This window comes from Labrus mixtus, chromosome 8, assembly GCF_963584025.1.
Source record: "Labrus mixtus chromosome 8, fLabMix1.1, whole genome shotgun sequence".
In the NCBI taxonomy this organism is placed as follows: Eukaryota; Metazoa; Chordata; class Actinopteri; order Labriformes; family Labridae; genus Labrus; species Labrus mixtus.
This window is the reverse complement of record NC_083619.1, coordinates 12,872,838-12,886,322: the sequence shown is the minus strand read 5'-3', so window position 1 is coordinate 12,886,322 and position 13,485 is coordinate 12,872,838. Positions and strand designations below refer to the sequence as shown.

The 13,485-nt window shown below is 40.5% G+C and overlaps 1 protein-coding gene across 3 annotated transcripts; it reads left to right on the top strand.

Moving 5' to 3' along the window:
- Positions 1–1,083: 1,083 nt before the first annotated feature.
- LOC132978987 (neurabin-1-like) lies at positions 1,084–13,446 on the top strand. Of its 3 annotated transcripts, XM_061044406.1 has the most exons (19): positions 1,084–1,187; positions 1,379–3,391; positions 4,002–4,134; positions 5,880–6,000; positions 6,076–6,180; positions 6,937–7,027; positions 7,119–7,256; positions 7,476–7,529; positions 8,016–8,116; positions 8,306–8,434; positions 8,575–8,671; positions 8,760–8,829; positions 9,074–9,210; positions 9,717–9,943; positions 10,196–10,258; positions 10,642–10,846; positions 11,030–11,128; positions 11,288–11,479; positions 12,837–13,446. In XM_061044406.1, exons 2-19 carry the CDS (start codon positions 1,661–1,663, stop codon positions 13,074–13,076), a joined length of 3,933 nt encoding a protein of 1,310 aa, XP_060900389.1. In that variant the 5' UTR covers positions 1,084–1,187; positions 1,379–1,660; the 3' UTR covers positions 13,077–13,446. The 3 variants fall into 3 exon arrangements, with proteins under 3 accessions (XP_060900389.1, XP_060900388.1, XP_060900392.1); XM_061044405.1 differs by having other exon boundaries at positions 1,158–3,391; XM_061044409.1 differs by lacking the exon at positions 11,030–11,128 and having other exon boundaries at positions 1,160–3,391.
- Positions 13,447–13,485: the final 39 nt, after the last annotated feature.

The window sequence follows — 13,485 nt, the reverse complement described above, 5'->3', positions numbered from 1 at the left end:
AGAGATATATCTGACTGCACTAACCTGCATCATGCACACAGGTGACTACTCTCACCAAGGTTACCTCTGAGCCAAAGGGAGACTCTGCTACAGGGACATCAGTTTTCAAAGAGGATGACAACACTGGCAGTGATGCTGAAAGACAAGTAAAGGTAAGTGAATGTATAGCAACCTGCATGTTTGATATGCTAGCAATCCAGCAGTGTAGCCAATATGATGACAACATGTGTCAATTGTGGAGATGCAACATAACATCTGTAACCTGATGACACCAATAGCATAATATTGGCATCTTTACTTTAGGCAAACGACAAATAGCAATCTAACACCAACAGCCAATAACTTAAACTAAAGTAAATCAATTAGACTATAGGACACAGATGTAGCCTACTGATTGGCCTTCCAAATGTGGACCACCTTGACCCTGTGCTGGTCCTCACTCCCGTCAGTGTTTACACAGTCACTAGAGTAGTTTACACAGGATTACATGAGGTTAATCCATTTACAGTATTAAGAGACATGAGTCGCCATCTGCCTGTGTTTATCACAGAACCGGCTGACTGTGAACAAACAGGACAACAAGGCTACGTTTTTAAGAATCGCATGGCAAAGATACCACAGACCTCGCATTGCTATCAAACGATGAATTGTTGGGTTAAGTTGTCTCACTCAGAGGTGCTGCCCAACTGTTGTCACGACCTTTAAACTGCGCGCGCACTACTACCAGGTTGGTGAGATTTGCTGCCTTCACTTGCTGTCGTAAACTCCAGTACCGACCATTGCACATTTTGTGTTGCTGTTTCATTCATAACTAGCGTCAGGTGTTGCCTAATAGGACGCATTTTAGAACCTGAAGAACAAGAGGAGTGACGTTAAATTGCAAGCTCAATAAACATAAACCAAAGATTCTCTAATTATTTTTCTAATGTAGCAACATCATATGAGTAGCCTATTATAAAAGCCTATTTATAAGCCTATTAGAAAATGCCTATTTATTCATGGTAGCCTATATTCTACACGTCAATTTGCCGACAGCACTTGAAAGCAGCGGTCGTCCAGAGGACTTTATTGCTGCTGCCAACAGGTGAATATTAACAAGGAGGGAAACAGAAACACCTGAGGAGTACGTTTTTAATTTTCGACGGAGCCGACAAACGCTGCCTATAGCCTACATTTTCGAAGTCAGTGTGAGTAGGCTACTTAGGCTTGAAATTGATGGTTTTATGTCACTTTGAAAGGTTCAAGTCACCAGTAACTTAAGCTTCTCGATAGTTTGTCTCGGCAGTAATCAAGTTGGCACTAATGGCCTGCTGGGTCGTGTCAGTTCACTTTAATGAACGTCTGTTGTACTTTGCCTTTTCTCAAACCACTCTTCTAGGAGTCTCCTGTTGTAATGGTGGTGGATTTTGAAAACACCTGGATGACGTTTCCAAACCAAGAGCCTGCCTTTCTCTCCTGCAGTCAACACTCAAGTGCAGTCATACCTTAAAATACCAGCTCTTTCATCCTGCATATTGTCTTGCCTTTCCCTGCTGAACCAGCGAAATCCTCAAACATTGTCTACCAGCTCGGCCCTTGCACAGGTGCTTCCATTTGCTGTGAAAGCTTCTTCCACAGCGACGCCACCGTTTTTCTCACTCCCGAAAACCTCAATTTCCAGATGATGCGGACGGACAGCAAAGGCCGCAGTGCCTCACCTCACAGGATAACCTATAAGTCTGACTTTCACGCCATCAAATGTTCTTTCGACACTGGGACCAGTCTAACACCGGGGTCAAAAGCTGCTGACAGGCTGCCATCCAGCCTTTTAAATCCCATCATGCCCCACACCAGCAACATCAGCAGAGGAAGGGTCTCCAGCACTAGGGGGCCCAAGATCCGAGACAACATCTTCCTGCAAATGGACAGCCAACAGCTGAAACAAGATGGCAGTTCACTTCTTAGTTCTGGCTCCACTCCTCTCCTTTCTCCCCATAATCCTATTCTACAGCTGCAGATTTCCCCTTTCTCTGGATCCAGACAAGCACTCGGCAGCTCCTCAACTCTGGAAGATAAACCTTCCAGATCAGAGGAGATCACAGATATCGAAAGAGCTGCACTTTCTCAGAAGTTCTCTGTAACCCGGAGGTTGTTTGAGACTAAAGTTATGGAAGTTGGAGGTGTTGGAGGGCAGGTTATGAAAGGAGTTGCCAGCAGAGGAAGTAAGGGGATGGAAGACCAGAAAGGAGAACAGGTGGACGGGGGAGGAGGAGGCAGCCAGGAGGAAAAAGAGGGAGAGGCAAGTGGGAAAAGGACGCACATAGAAGAGGTTTGCTTTGATAAAGAGGTATCAATTAACCTACCCATCATAAATATGTCCACGGCAAAGCCACTTGCAGCGGCCTTGACGACAAACCACCCTAAATCTCCTGTATTGAACAGCCCTGGTGAAGCATCCAACAAATCTTCCTCTTCCAATCCTGTGAAAAATGATGAAATTTCAGATTCAAAAGTAGAGGAAGAAAAGGCAAAAAATGCCCTTTGCTTAACAGCTGAGCAGCCAGTGAGGGCAGAGTTAATTGACATAAAGAATGAGTCCTCGGAGAGTGATGAGAACGAAGAAGAAAAGGCCAAATGCTGGCTTAAGGATGAGGGGGGAAAGAATACAAACAGAGTTGTAGGAGAAAGTGTGACAGAGCTCGATGATGATGTTTTTGAGGAGCCAAACATTGAAATAACACTAGGTGGACCTTATGCACTGCAAAACCGAATTGAGTCAAGAGCAGGCGAAGAACCGAAAGAGTTACTAGCCAGCAAGTTGTGTAAAAGAGAGAATAAGTTTGACGGGGAAGGTGGAAGAGACAAGTGTCGGCAGGTGAATGAACAATGGGAGGGGCACAGCAGACAGTTTATTGCATGGCCTGAGAAGTCAACAGAAGAGGGAGAAAGCAGTGAGAAAATGACAGAGGCAGGAGTGGAGGACAGGAAAGAGGGAGGCATGATGCATGGGGAGGACAAGGAGGTTGAGTGGTACACTGTGGGAAAGGGGAAAGGTGAAAGCAGAGAAGGTGAGGAATGCGAGGAGAGTCAGACCAGAGAAGACGAGGAAAGTGAGAGTGGGGACGTTTCAACATCTGAGCTGGAGGAGGTCAAGCAAGAGGAGTGCATAGAAGGCCGTGAAGGAGATGAAGGAGGCAAAGAGGACCAGACAGAATCTGCTGCTGTCTTTGGGATTGAGAACAAGGCTTTTGTGCCTGAGCAATCACCGAAAAAGGAAGTGGAAAACTCTATTCCTGCAGGAAGTCTGTTTTTATATGACTTCATGGAAATTCCTGGTGTACCTGAACTGTCTGATGAGGATGCAGAGGAAGTTTCAAACAAAAAGGTGAAGTTCTCATCAGCACCGATCAAGGTAAGATGCATAAAAATAATGAAAACTGGTGCTTTCAGCATCCATTATTCACACCCTAGGGTTACTTCTCTCCACATCCATGCATTTAGGGATGCTCTTTATGTGTAGATTTGTGTGACTGTCCTTTCCAGCTGAAGTTTGACTCGATGTGCGAGAAGTGTTAGCCCAAAGCCATGTTTCTAATCCATTGTAGGAGGAGGAAAGGCAAGATCCCACATGTTTCATTCTGTCAGCACTCCCCTCAGTGTTGTGTTGACAGAATGCAATCCTGTGGGGGTGTAAGGCATTAAACTGGTTCAATTCATTCAAGTTATTTTAGTTTCAGATATTGGAAGTTGTGTATGCACACTAAGATTTGAAGCAATCCTTTAATTATGCTTTACATTTGCATTTCTTGCTCTTGCTCTCTCTGACTCTAACACTGTCACATTTGTCAGATAAACAGTGTTGTGTTGTGACAGTGGCTTCACTGTGTGCTCTTGAGATAAACGTGTACTAGCTATCAGTGCATGAAATGGTGTCTTGAGAAGACCTGTCTTGGAGGTATTGTGTCAACATTAGCTGAGGCCTTTTAAGTTACTCAAAGTGTTCCCTTATTGCTGTCTTTCAGGTGTACAACACTTATTCTAACACAGAGTACGACAGACACAATGAGGATATTGACCCAGTGTCTGCCTCTGCTGAGTTTGAGCTGGAGAAGAGAGTGGACAGGATGAACGTCTTTCCAGTGGAGATAGAAAAAGGTGCATATTCTGTTCACAGCGGAACCCAGAGAGAAAAGAAATCATGTAAACCAGTGGCGTCCAAACTTTTTTTTCTTGCGGGTCAAAATTGTCGTGTTAGAATCGCTCGCGGGCCACAGGTTTTGTTTTTTAAAATATAGTTGAAAAAATAGTAAGGCTTTGTAGATCAGAATCAAAGGGCTCGCTAAAGAAACCCTTTCATAAAAGGAAATCAAATATTTAGATTTCTTCGTTCTACTTTATTTGTTTTTTTCTCAGAATCAAGCCTGTAACGTGGTTAATTTTTTTTGGAAAGGCTTTCTGCATTTAGCTCAGGTCATTAAATGGTTAAACAACAGTCCACTTGTTTGCAAAAACCTTGCATAGGTATTTTTTTCATAGTTTACAAAAAAATGTGGAAAATAGTGAAAGCTGTAGATTTAAAAAAAACAACAACATACATGTTACTGAACATTTTCTATTTTAGGAATATTGTTCAGCCCTTGTTAACATGAAAAATAAAAATAAGATAATGTGCCAATCTTAATCGAGGCCTCGGGCCAAAATCTTCTGATTCGTCATTTGAAGTCGCGGGCCGCAAAAAATCCCCTGAAGGGCTGCAAATGGCCCTCGGGTCACACTTTGGACACCCCTGATGTGAACAGTCACACACACAGCTTTAACACAAAATGATTTGTTTTGTAGCTAAAACATCCAGATATCAATTGACTTTCCTGTTAATGATTTTAAGAAGACATAATATAACTTGGTTGATCAACAACAGTAAGTTTGTCCAGTGGCGATTATAGAGTATGTTGCGGCCCTAGGCAAAACAATTATTGGAGGCCCCTCAAACCAGCATTCATTATTTTTTTTCACTCCAACACAGATGATTTCTCTGCAATAGTACATGGGACAACTATCAGGGAATAGAGAGGCAGTGTTTTCAGGTGGGCCCCCCTTAGGGAGGTTTTCTACTGTCATTGCAAAATTTGCACATTTTGAGGCACTGCTGTGATTTAGGGTTTGTCAGCCCTTGGGGGCCAACTACTGGCCTGGGGCCCCAAGCAGTTGCCTGCCTTGCATATTGACATGCAGTGCCTCCTAGTTTGTCTGGTGGTATAGCATTGCATATTCATTATAACATGCCTAACAGACAGTCCCAAGATTTACCAGATCTAAATACCTCTATCTATAAAATTTTGCACCACCTCTGTTTGATAAAAGGTACAAATTCAAGAAATGATCGAGAGATTTCGAGAGGGAGTTGCATTCATTTGATGGTAGGTAGATGGTAGGGCTAAACAAGACAAAAATTAACCCAGAAAGCGTTACATGGAACACCACAGTGTCCCATTTACAAAAGGAAATTCTAGTTGTGTTGAGTTGCTCAACACTCTTATGTGTTGGCGAGCAACTCAACACATAAGTTATGTTATCAGGCAACGGATGTTCTGGCTCACACATCATTCTCTTAAGAAAACATCTTTGTCTGGAGCAGATGCCTGCCAAAAAGCATTCAAACATCCTTTTATTAGTCTAACATTGATTGAATGTTAACATTTCCACCGCCAGTTTTTTAATTTAAACAACTAAATAACCAACTAATAAATAATCATGACAAATGAATATTTAACTATTATTTCAAGTACTGCGTTTTCCTGAAAAATATATAATTTCCCTCTTTTCACTACAAGCTGTTTGTTTCTGCACAGTGTTTTCCCCTTGCCGACTTTAAGATAGAGTCCACATTTCTTTCCTTGCAGGTGATGATGGTCTGGGAATCAGTATCATAGGAATGGGTGTAGGTGCAGACCAGGGACTGGAAAAACTAGGCATCTTTGTCAAGACAGTCACTGAGGGTGGAGCAACACAGAAAGATGGAAGGTATTTTTTACAAAAGTCACCTGTTTGCTGGAGTTTTATTGTTTCTCTAATAAAATGATATTAAATGTTCTTTAGGATTCGGGTGAATGATCAGATAGTGGAGGTGGACGGATTGAGTTTGGTTGGAGTCTCCCAGCTGTTTGCTGCTACAGTCCTTAAGAACACATCAGGCCTCGTCAAGTAAGCAATAGTTTCATTTTAATGTGGCGTTCATCTGCCCTCTCTCGTGTCTCTTCTTCTGTCGTGTCTTTGTGAATATTCTTTAAATTTAGCTGCTACTTTGGGAGAGGAGTTTGAAGTCTTTCACGCTGGGGATTTGAAGACTAGGTATGATGTGTTTGTTTTTGAATTGTCAGTTTAAAAAAAGAAGTTGTCCATCTGATCAGTGACAGCAGCAGACTTCTGAGCGTTTGCTACATTATTGAAGTTATTTATAGAACAATCTGTGATAGTAAGATACAACTGATTTGTTCTCCTTTTAGAAGTTGGTTTTAAAGGGCCATACCACTGTTTTAAAGCTAGGATGTTTAGCCTATCAAGTACATATGCTATTTACTAACATTTCATCCAATCATTTTTCGTACGCATATTGCAGTGTAGGAAAGTGTCTGCTGGACTATTGGATAATTAATAATGCCTTTTTGTTATGACAAAAAGCAAAGCAACATTTTTTTTTTCTTCATGACATAAGAGATTTTTTTTACACTTTTCTTACGAGTTTTAAATTATTTTATTTATTTATTTAAAATAGCCCAGATATAAATGAGCAACACTCTGGCTCACTTACTTTTGTGACATCATTATTGTTATAAGCGACACCTGTGATTTATCTGCTATGACTGGTCACCTGCTGTGGAAAAAGTCCTTTCCCACCACACAATCTGTGCTGTGTGATAATTGCCCACAGCTTCCACTGATTTCTCTACTCGGCTGCAGGTTTCTGATTGGCCGAGAAAAGGAGGGGGTGGAGAGCGAGGTGGCGCGACTGATCAATGAAAGCCTTGAAATGGATAGAACATCCAGACAGGTGCGTTTTTCCAAAAGAGGAGCGGACTTTCGATCGCTGTTTACTGTTCCAAATTGTTTGAACATCTTCATTTATTAATTTCTTTATGAAGAGTGGAGATGAGGATAACCTGGGGAGCATGTCAGAGAGGGAGTCATTGGCTGAAGAAGAAGAGGAAGATGATGAAGAGGAAGATGTGTCTTTTCTTTCCTGTCTGGACAACGAGCAGCTCTGCTTCAAATACCAGCAGGTACATTGCATACAAACTTTAAAAAACAATGAATTATACAGTTTATCACTAACGTGTTTGTATATCAGGTCAGTTATATGCTAGGACCTTTCCTGCACTTAAAAGACTACTGACAGTATTTCTAATGTTTACTGCAATAATGATTTGGAAAGTTGAGAACTGTTGCTTGTTATGTAGTAAATATGTTTATTAAAATGTCCAGCCCTTTTGTCTTTCCAGCTTCAGTCTAAACTACAAAGAAGAGCAGCAGAACTTCACAATGCAACTGCAAAGGTAGGTCGCTCATCAAAGCTTCAGATTTATTTTTCACACATACAAACTTATAACTGCTCACATTAATATGGCACTTCAGAATCCACATTTGGAACAGTCTGACCCATTTAACTGTGTATAAGTTGGATCGCTGTGGAGTTACTAGGACACGGGCCGTGTTCCAACACTTCTGCGTGTCAGCCCTGCTTTTTTCTGCCTTTGCCTTGAAGTAATCACGGCTCTGACATAACTGGGTTGGCGAAAGCCATTCGGTAGAAAATGTGGCTTTCTTCTTTGCAACAGGGTAAGATCAGGGCATTCTTCCATTTGCTGTTTCAAAAAGCTCTTGATGTAAGAGGATTGAAAAAGTGTTCACTTTCTCCATTTCCAAGAATAGTTTCAGAGAAGTGATGAAAGAACATACAGAATGTTTTTTTGGTAAGCCCTTTCTTTCCTCTCACAGACACAAACAAATAAACATAATCTGTTCTTTCACTGTTGGCCAAGTTAAAGGTATGGGAGGAGCGGCAGGCCTGTTGGGAGAGCCAGAAGGATGAGTTGGAGCAAAGAGCAGAAGATGGAGAGGAGAAAGCTGACAAACTAGAAAAGTATGATGAACTCTTTTCATTGGCCGTACATCAATTACGTTTACGTTCTATTGTCAGAGATAATTTATATATATATACAGATCTATCTTTAAATTGTGGTTGGAGCCTAAAGGCTGCAAATAGTCACACAACAATGAGGATGACAATGATTGTTATAAGGGTGTGAATGCCCCTGACTTTATTTATTAGATATTGGCAAGAGGCCCAGACACTGTGCAGGGTTGTGAGCCAGAGACTGGCTGATGCTCAGAGCCAATCAGAGAGCCTGGAGATCAAATACAACAAGGCCAAGAGGCTGGTGCGAGAATACCAGAGCAGGTATTTATATAATCCAGATATTTCTCATTTAACATGGATCTTATCATTCCCAAATGATGAAAAGATTGTAAAAGTTGTATAAATTTTAAATCTTGTAGATTTTGAGTTGAACTTGTTAAATAATGTTTCTTTTTATTTAGAGAAGAAGAGAGGGAGCGAAGAGAAGCCGATTTAAGGAGAGAAATGGAGGAGAGAGATAAGCAGCACAGAGAGACGGTTGAAAGACTGCAAATCCAGGTGAGAGGAGACTTAACAGTTCTGTGTGGATTTGCTTTAGTTATCCTGCCTTTTCCCTGTAGTCTTTGTTTCACATGTTTTATCACAGATAGCACAGCTGGAGAGAAAGGAGCCTGCACCTGAGAGACAGAACCACTCTGTGGACTCTTCATCTACAGGCAAGCAGCCTAATAACTCTATCTGTAGTGTTTGTCACTGTAGGTCTCTTTGACTTTGTAGTGCTGGTGGCAAGTCAAAAAGTTTCAAATCATTAACTTTTAAAAGTTTGGAGGAAACGTGACTGAATCTAAAGCTATTTCTGGAACAAAAACTGTACTTTAGTTTACCTGAAAATGCAGCAGTCAAACCAGCTGACTGAAAATGTGCTTTTGACTGAAAATAGGAGCTGTGCTTGTTTCTCAGGTCCGGACTGGCATATCCCTCTCCCTGATACTGGACGTCTTGACTCCAGCGCCCATATAGCCAGAGCTCAGCTGGCCCAGAAATCGAAGCGTCACCCGCCATCCAGAGACAAACTCAGAGAAAGCTTTAGAAAACAGGTAAAAGACCCTGCTGCACAAATATGATGGCTTATTGCCTTGCTGGAAACACACAGGGGGTTTTGAATATTGAAGGGTAGGAAACACTAATCTGTAACATTTAATCTAGATATTAAATCGCTCTCCTTGATTTTTCTAATTTAAATCTCATAAAGGGAAATTCATGAAATAATACATTTTCAGTTCACGAAAGTGTTTGAACTGCATAGCAGACAAAATCCCCCCAAAAACAGAGCGGCACACTTAAATATATAATTTTTTTTGCTCATGATACATTCTAAAGATGTGTATAATAAAACCTGGAAGTACTCTTTGTTGTCTCTTATGTATTCATTTTTTTTACTAGAGAGTTTGAGTTTCTCTTGTGTAACTTTATCTAATGTGATGTCCTTCCTGTGCCCATGTCTGTGTGTCAAATAGATCTGTTTCGTGTGTGTCATCACCCCTTTTTAAAAAAAAAAAAAAAAAAATGATACTAAATTTCTGACTGTGAAACTGTCCTTCAGGAAGAAGAACTTCAGAAACAGGAGAGCGTTTCACTGTCGGCATCCTCAGCGGTACAAAGGATCAGCAGGAGTGACTTCTCCAGCTCCTCGTCTTTCCCAGCCCTCAGTCCTCAACCTCCCACCAGCTCCATCTTTACGCCTCCTATCTACATCAATGACAATGTCACTCCCTCACCCTGCAAATCCTCTGCCACCAGAAAGTCTAAAAGGAAATTTCCTGGCATCAGGTGCAGAGTTTCTGTCTTTTTCTTTGGATTGAAAATGGGATCACAATAATAATAAAGAGTTGTCCCTTATTGTTGTTCTAAAAGGCAAAACATTTCATAGATTTTTTTTTTTGTTTTAATTTGTAAAGGGACCATGTGCAATTCCCTCTCAACCACTGCACATTTCTAATGTCTTGTCACAGTAGCTTGCTGAGTCAGGACACTTGTTGTTGACATGCTTTCTCCTTATATGTAATGTAATTTTCTTTGTAGTGGCCTTCGCAAGTCTCTGACCAAGAGGAGAAGTGAGAAACATCGTAAAAGGTCCACCAACAGGTGGGATATAATGTATGAAGCTATGCACATGAAATGCCTCTATCTTACCTGCTACTGACTTCATAATAATAATAATTGTAATAATAATTCTAAATTGCCTTTTTTTTTTAAGTATATTTTTAATTTAGTCATTCAAAGAGGAAGATGGAATGCTAGATATTTCAAGGAGAAATATTCCCTCACCCAAAAAGGTCTAGACTGACCTTGTTTAGTTTCATTTATTCTGCTTTCTTTTTAACAAAAAGGCAAGTAATGGAATCGTATGATAAATCATACAATCCGTTCACATGCTCTTGAATACGTTTATGTGAAGAAAGTTGATAGAAAAGGGCAATGAATAGCATTTTATTTAAAGTTGATCTATAACTATTGTTTTCCTGCAGAGCGTCATGTGGTGACCTGGTGGACGAGCCTGTTGGAAGTTCTCCTTCAGGCTCGGTCACCTCTATGCCTTCCTGTCTGCCTTTCCCGTGGTTTGGAGAGCGAGGGAGGGAGAAGGAAGTAGAGGCGGAGCGAGGCAGGGAGAGACTCCGCTCTGTGTCCAGCAGCAGCCTGCCCTACCTAACCACCACATGTAGAAGAGATCAGGTGAGAGAAGATCCATGGAGGATTAACAGGCTCAAATGTGATAAGCATGTAAATAAGGCTCTCTGAATGCCATCCCTCTCTCTTCTGATCTAATTTATAATTTTCACTCAAAATTAGGACACATTTATGCAACATGTGTAGCACAGTCTGTTGGAAGTTGAGGTCTTCTTCTCTTGCTTCCAGAGTGTAGGTTCTCCGGTTCGTAGCTCAAGCATGGAGGGTCATGTTTCTGATCACTCTCTTTCTGGACACTCTTACACTTTTACCTTTTCCTCTTCTGAGGTGAGTCTGTCCTTTCTTTCCTTTTTATTGAGTTCCTCCCCACTGTGTACTTCTTTCTACTGTTATTCCTTTGGGCTAACTCTCCTCATTAATTAGTTTCCTCTCATTTCACTTCTTCTTCTCACTCTGTCTGGCCTTTTGTCTCTGGTGTCCCGTCAGACATTGGATGATGAACCACTTCCTACCAACAACAACAACAACCAGTGGCAGAGTCGACCTGTGATGGAGTGGAACAACCAGCAGGTGTGTCTGTGGTTAATCGCCATGAACATGGACCAATACACATCAGCGTTTGCTGCCAGAGGAGTTGACGGGACACAGCTGCTTAACTTGGACAGTGAGAAACTCAAGGTGAACAGTAAGATTAGGATGATGTTAGGCAAACATAATATTTGATCGTATGTGTTGCTTGGAAAGTGACCATGAGGCACTTTATTACAACTTGCCAATATTGTTAATATTCCCCCCTAGAAGGATCCAGTTGTTAAAAAAGAGTTGGAGAACAAAACACTTAAAGGAATATTTGTTTTTAAGTTCAATGCCCAGCTTACAAAAATAATTACCTGGCAAATAATCAACTAGGGACAATAAATACGATTGAAGTGCATCTTTTAAACATTCTGCATGTGACAGCCCACGAGAACATGTAAACAACTGAGTCCATCTTAACAACTTCTTCTATTTGCTGATGAGACTTTTCCTTACATACTCTAGGATAATTTAAGTTTAAGAGCTCCCCATCAATATTTATGCACGTCAATTGGGGCTGTCAGTTAAGGTCTGAAATGAATGCATTATTTGTTTTAATTGCGATTAATCGCACGCTTTCATTCGTGGATAAGCTTCTGCAGTGTTGTCCTGTAGTCAGTTTGTAGGGAACAACACTAATGCATCTTGGAGTGTTTTTTTTACTTTATAAACTTGTAAACAGCTCAGTTGATGAATCAAAATAACATCAAGCATTTCACTTTATACCGTTCCTTTGAGCTGTTTTCATTTAGTTTGTGATCCGTACCGAGTTCCTTCTAACTTGGTTAAGTTCATGTCGTAACCTTCAATCTGCCAGAAGGTCCTTACTTTACGTAATGTTCATCGCAAATAAAAAATATTTTTGACCAGCCTTATGTCAAAATTTAAGTTTTAATAAAAGATTGTCTATTTGCATGGAAGTAGATCTTGTTTCTTCATAGGTTAACTAAATCATTTTTCCTCCTATCACTCTTTTTATGGATCTATTTCTAAAGATCTGATCTGAGTTTGACATTAAAAAGTATCAAAAATAGGCATAGTTCTGTCTATTTGAACAGGGGCAAGGGAAATTGATAAATACACGATGGGGAAAAAAAAGTGTGCTCTCTTGTGGACAAAGTATGTCATGTCCTCATTGTGTGTAGTTTACTTCCAAAAATCTCTTTGGCAAATCTGCACTGCTGTTTGAAATTCACTATGGTGTTATTTAATGACTGAAGGCCATGCACGGCAAGGCTTTACTGGTAATAACTGCCTCAGGAAGATTTCATCTATCGCTTTTTTCAGGGGAAAAAAATCAGTTGATTATTGCAAATATATTCAGTTGATTGAAAATGTTGACAATTTAGATGTTTTTGTTGTCGGGTCCTAAATATTACCAGAACACAATCCATGTGTTCTCTTCTATTTTCCATTTACATTGGTCTAACTTTTTTTTTTCTCTCTCTCTCTCTCCCAGGCTCTGGGTGTGTGCAGTCACAGTGACCGGTCTACCCTCAAGAAGAAGCTGAAGGAGATAAAGAAGAGTGAGGAAAAGGAACAGAGGAAAGGAGAGAAGAGGCAGAAGGAGGGATATGAGAAGAAAAACAGCGTTTTGGATAAGGAAAATGAAGAGAAGGCCAGGATGATTTTGGAAGAGCGGTCGGTAAAAGATGTCAGATGTAGTGGAAAAACTGTAAGAACCGAGTCACTTCTGTAAATGCCATGCCTGAGAAGCTCCACCAGCATGAGGACCACACTTGAACCAATTTCTGTTTAGTTGATAGAACCAGTTACATATTGCACACATCCTCTACTGTTCACATGTTGAAATGAATCATTTAGGATATCAAACATTTATTGGTTTTAGCTGGTAAAAATATCTATAGAGCGGAGGTTGACTTGAACACCAAGATTCACCATTTGTCAGATGTGAAATGACATTTTGCTACACTTTTAGTTTTTTTTAAATCATGAACTTTAAATTCTAATTACAATAATTGTAATATATAATAATGTGCTGATTTATGCACAACTGTATTTGCTGTAAATGCTTTTTTAATGTATGAATAAATAATGCTTCAAATGTCTCGCTCATGCCTTCAACTCTTTCATTTGCTTTGATTAAT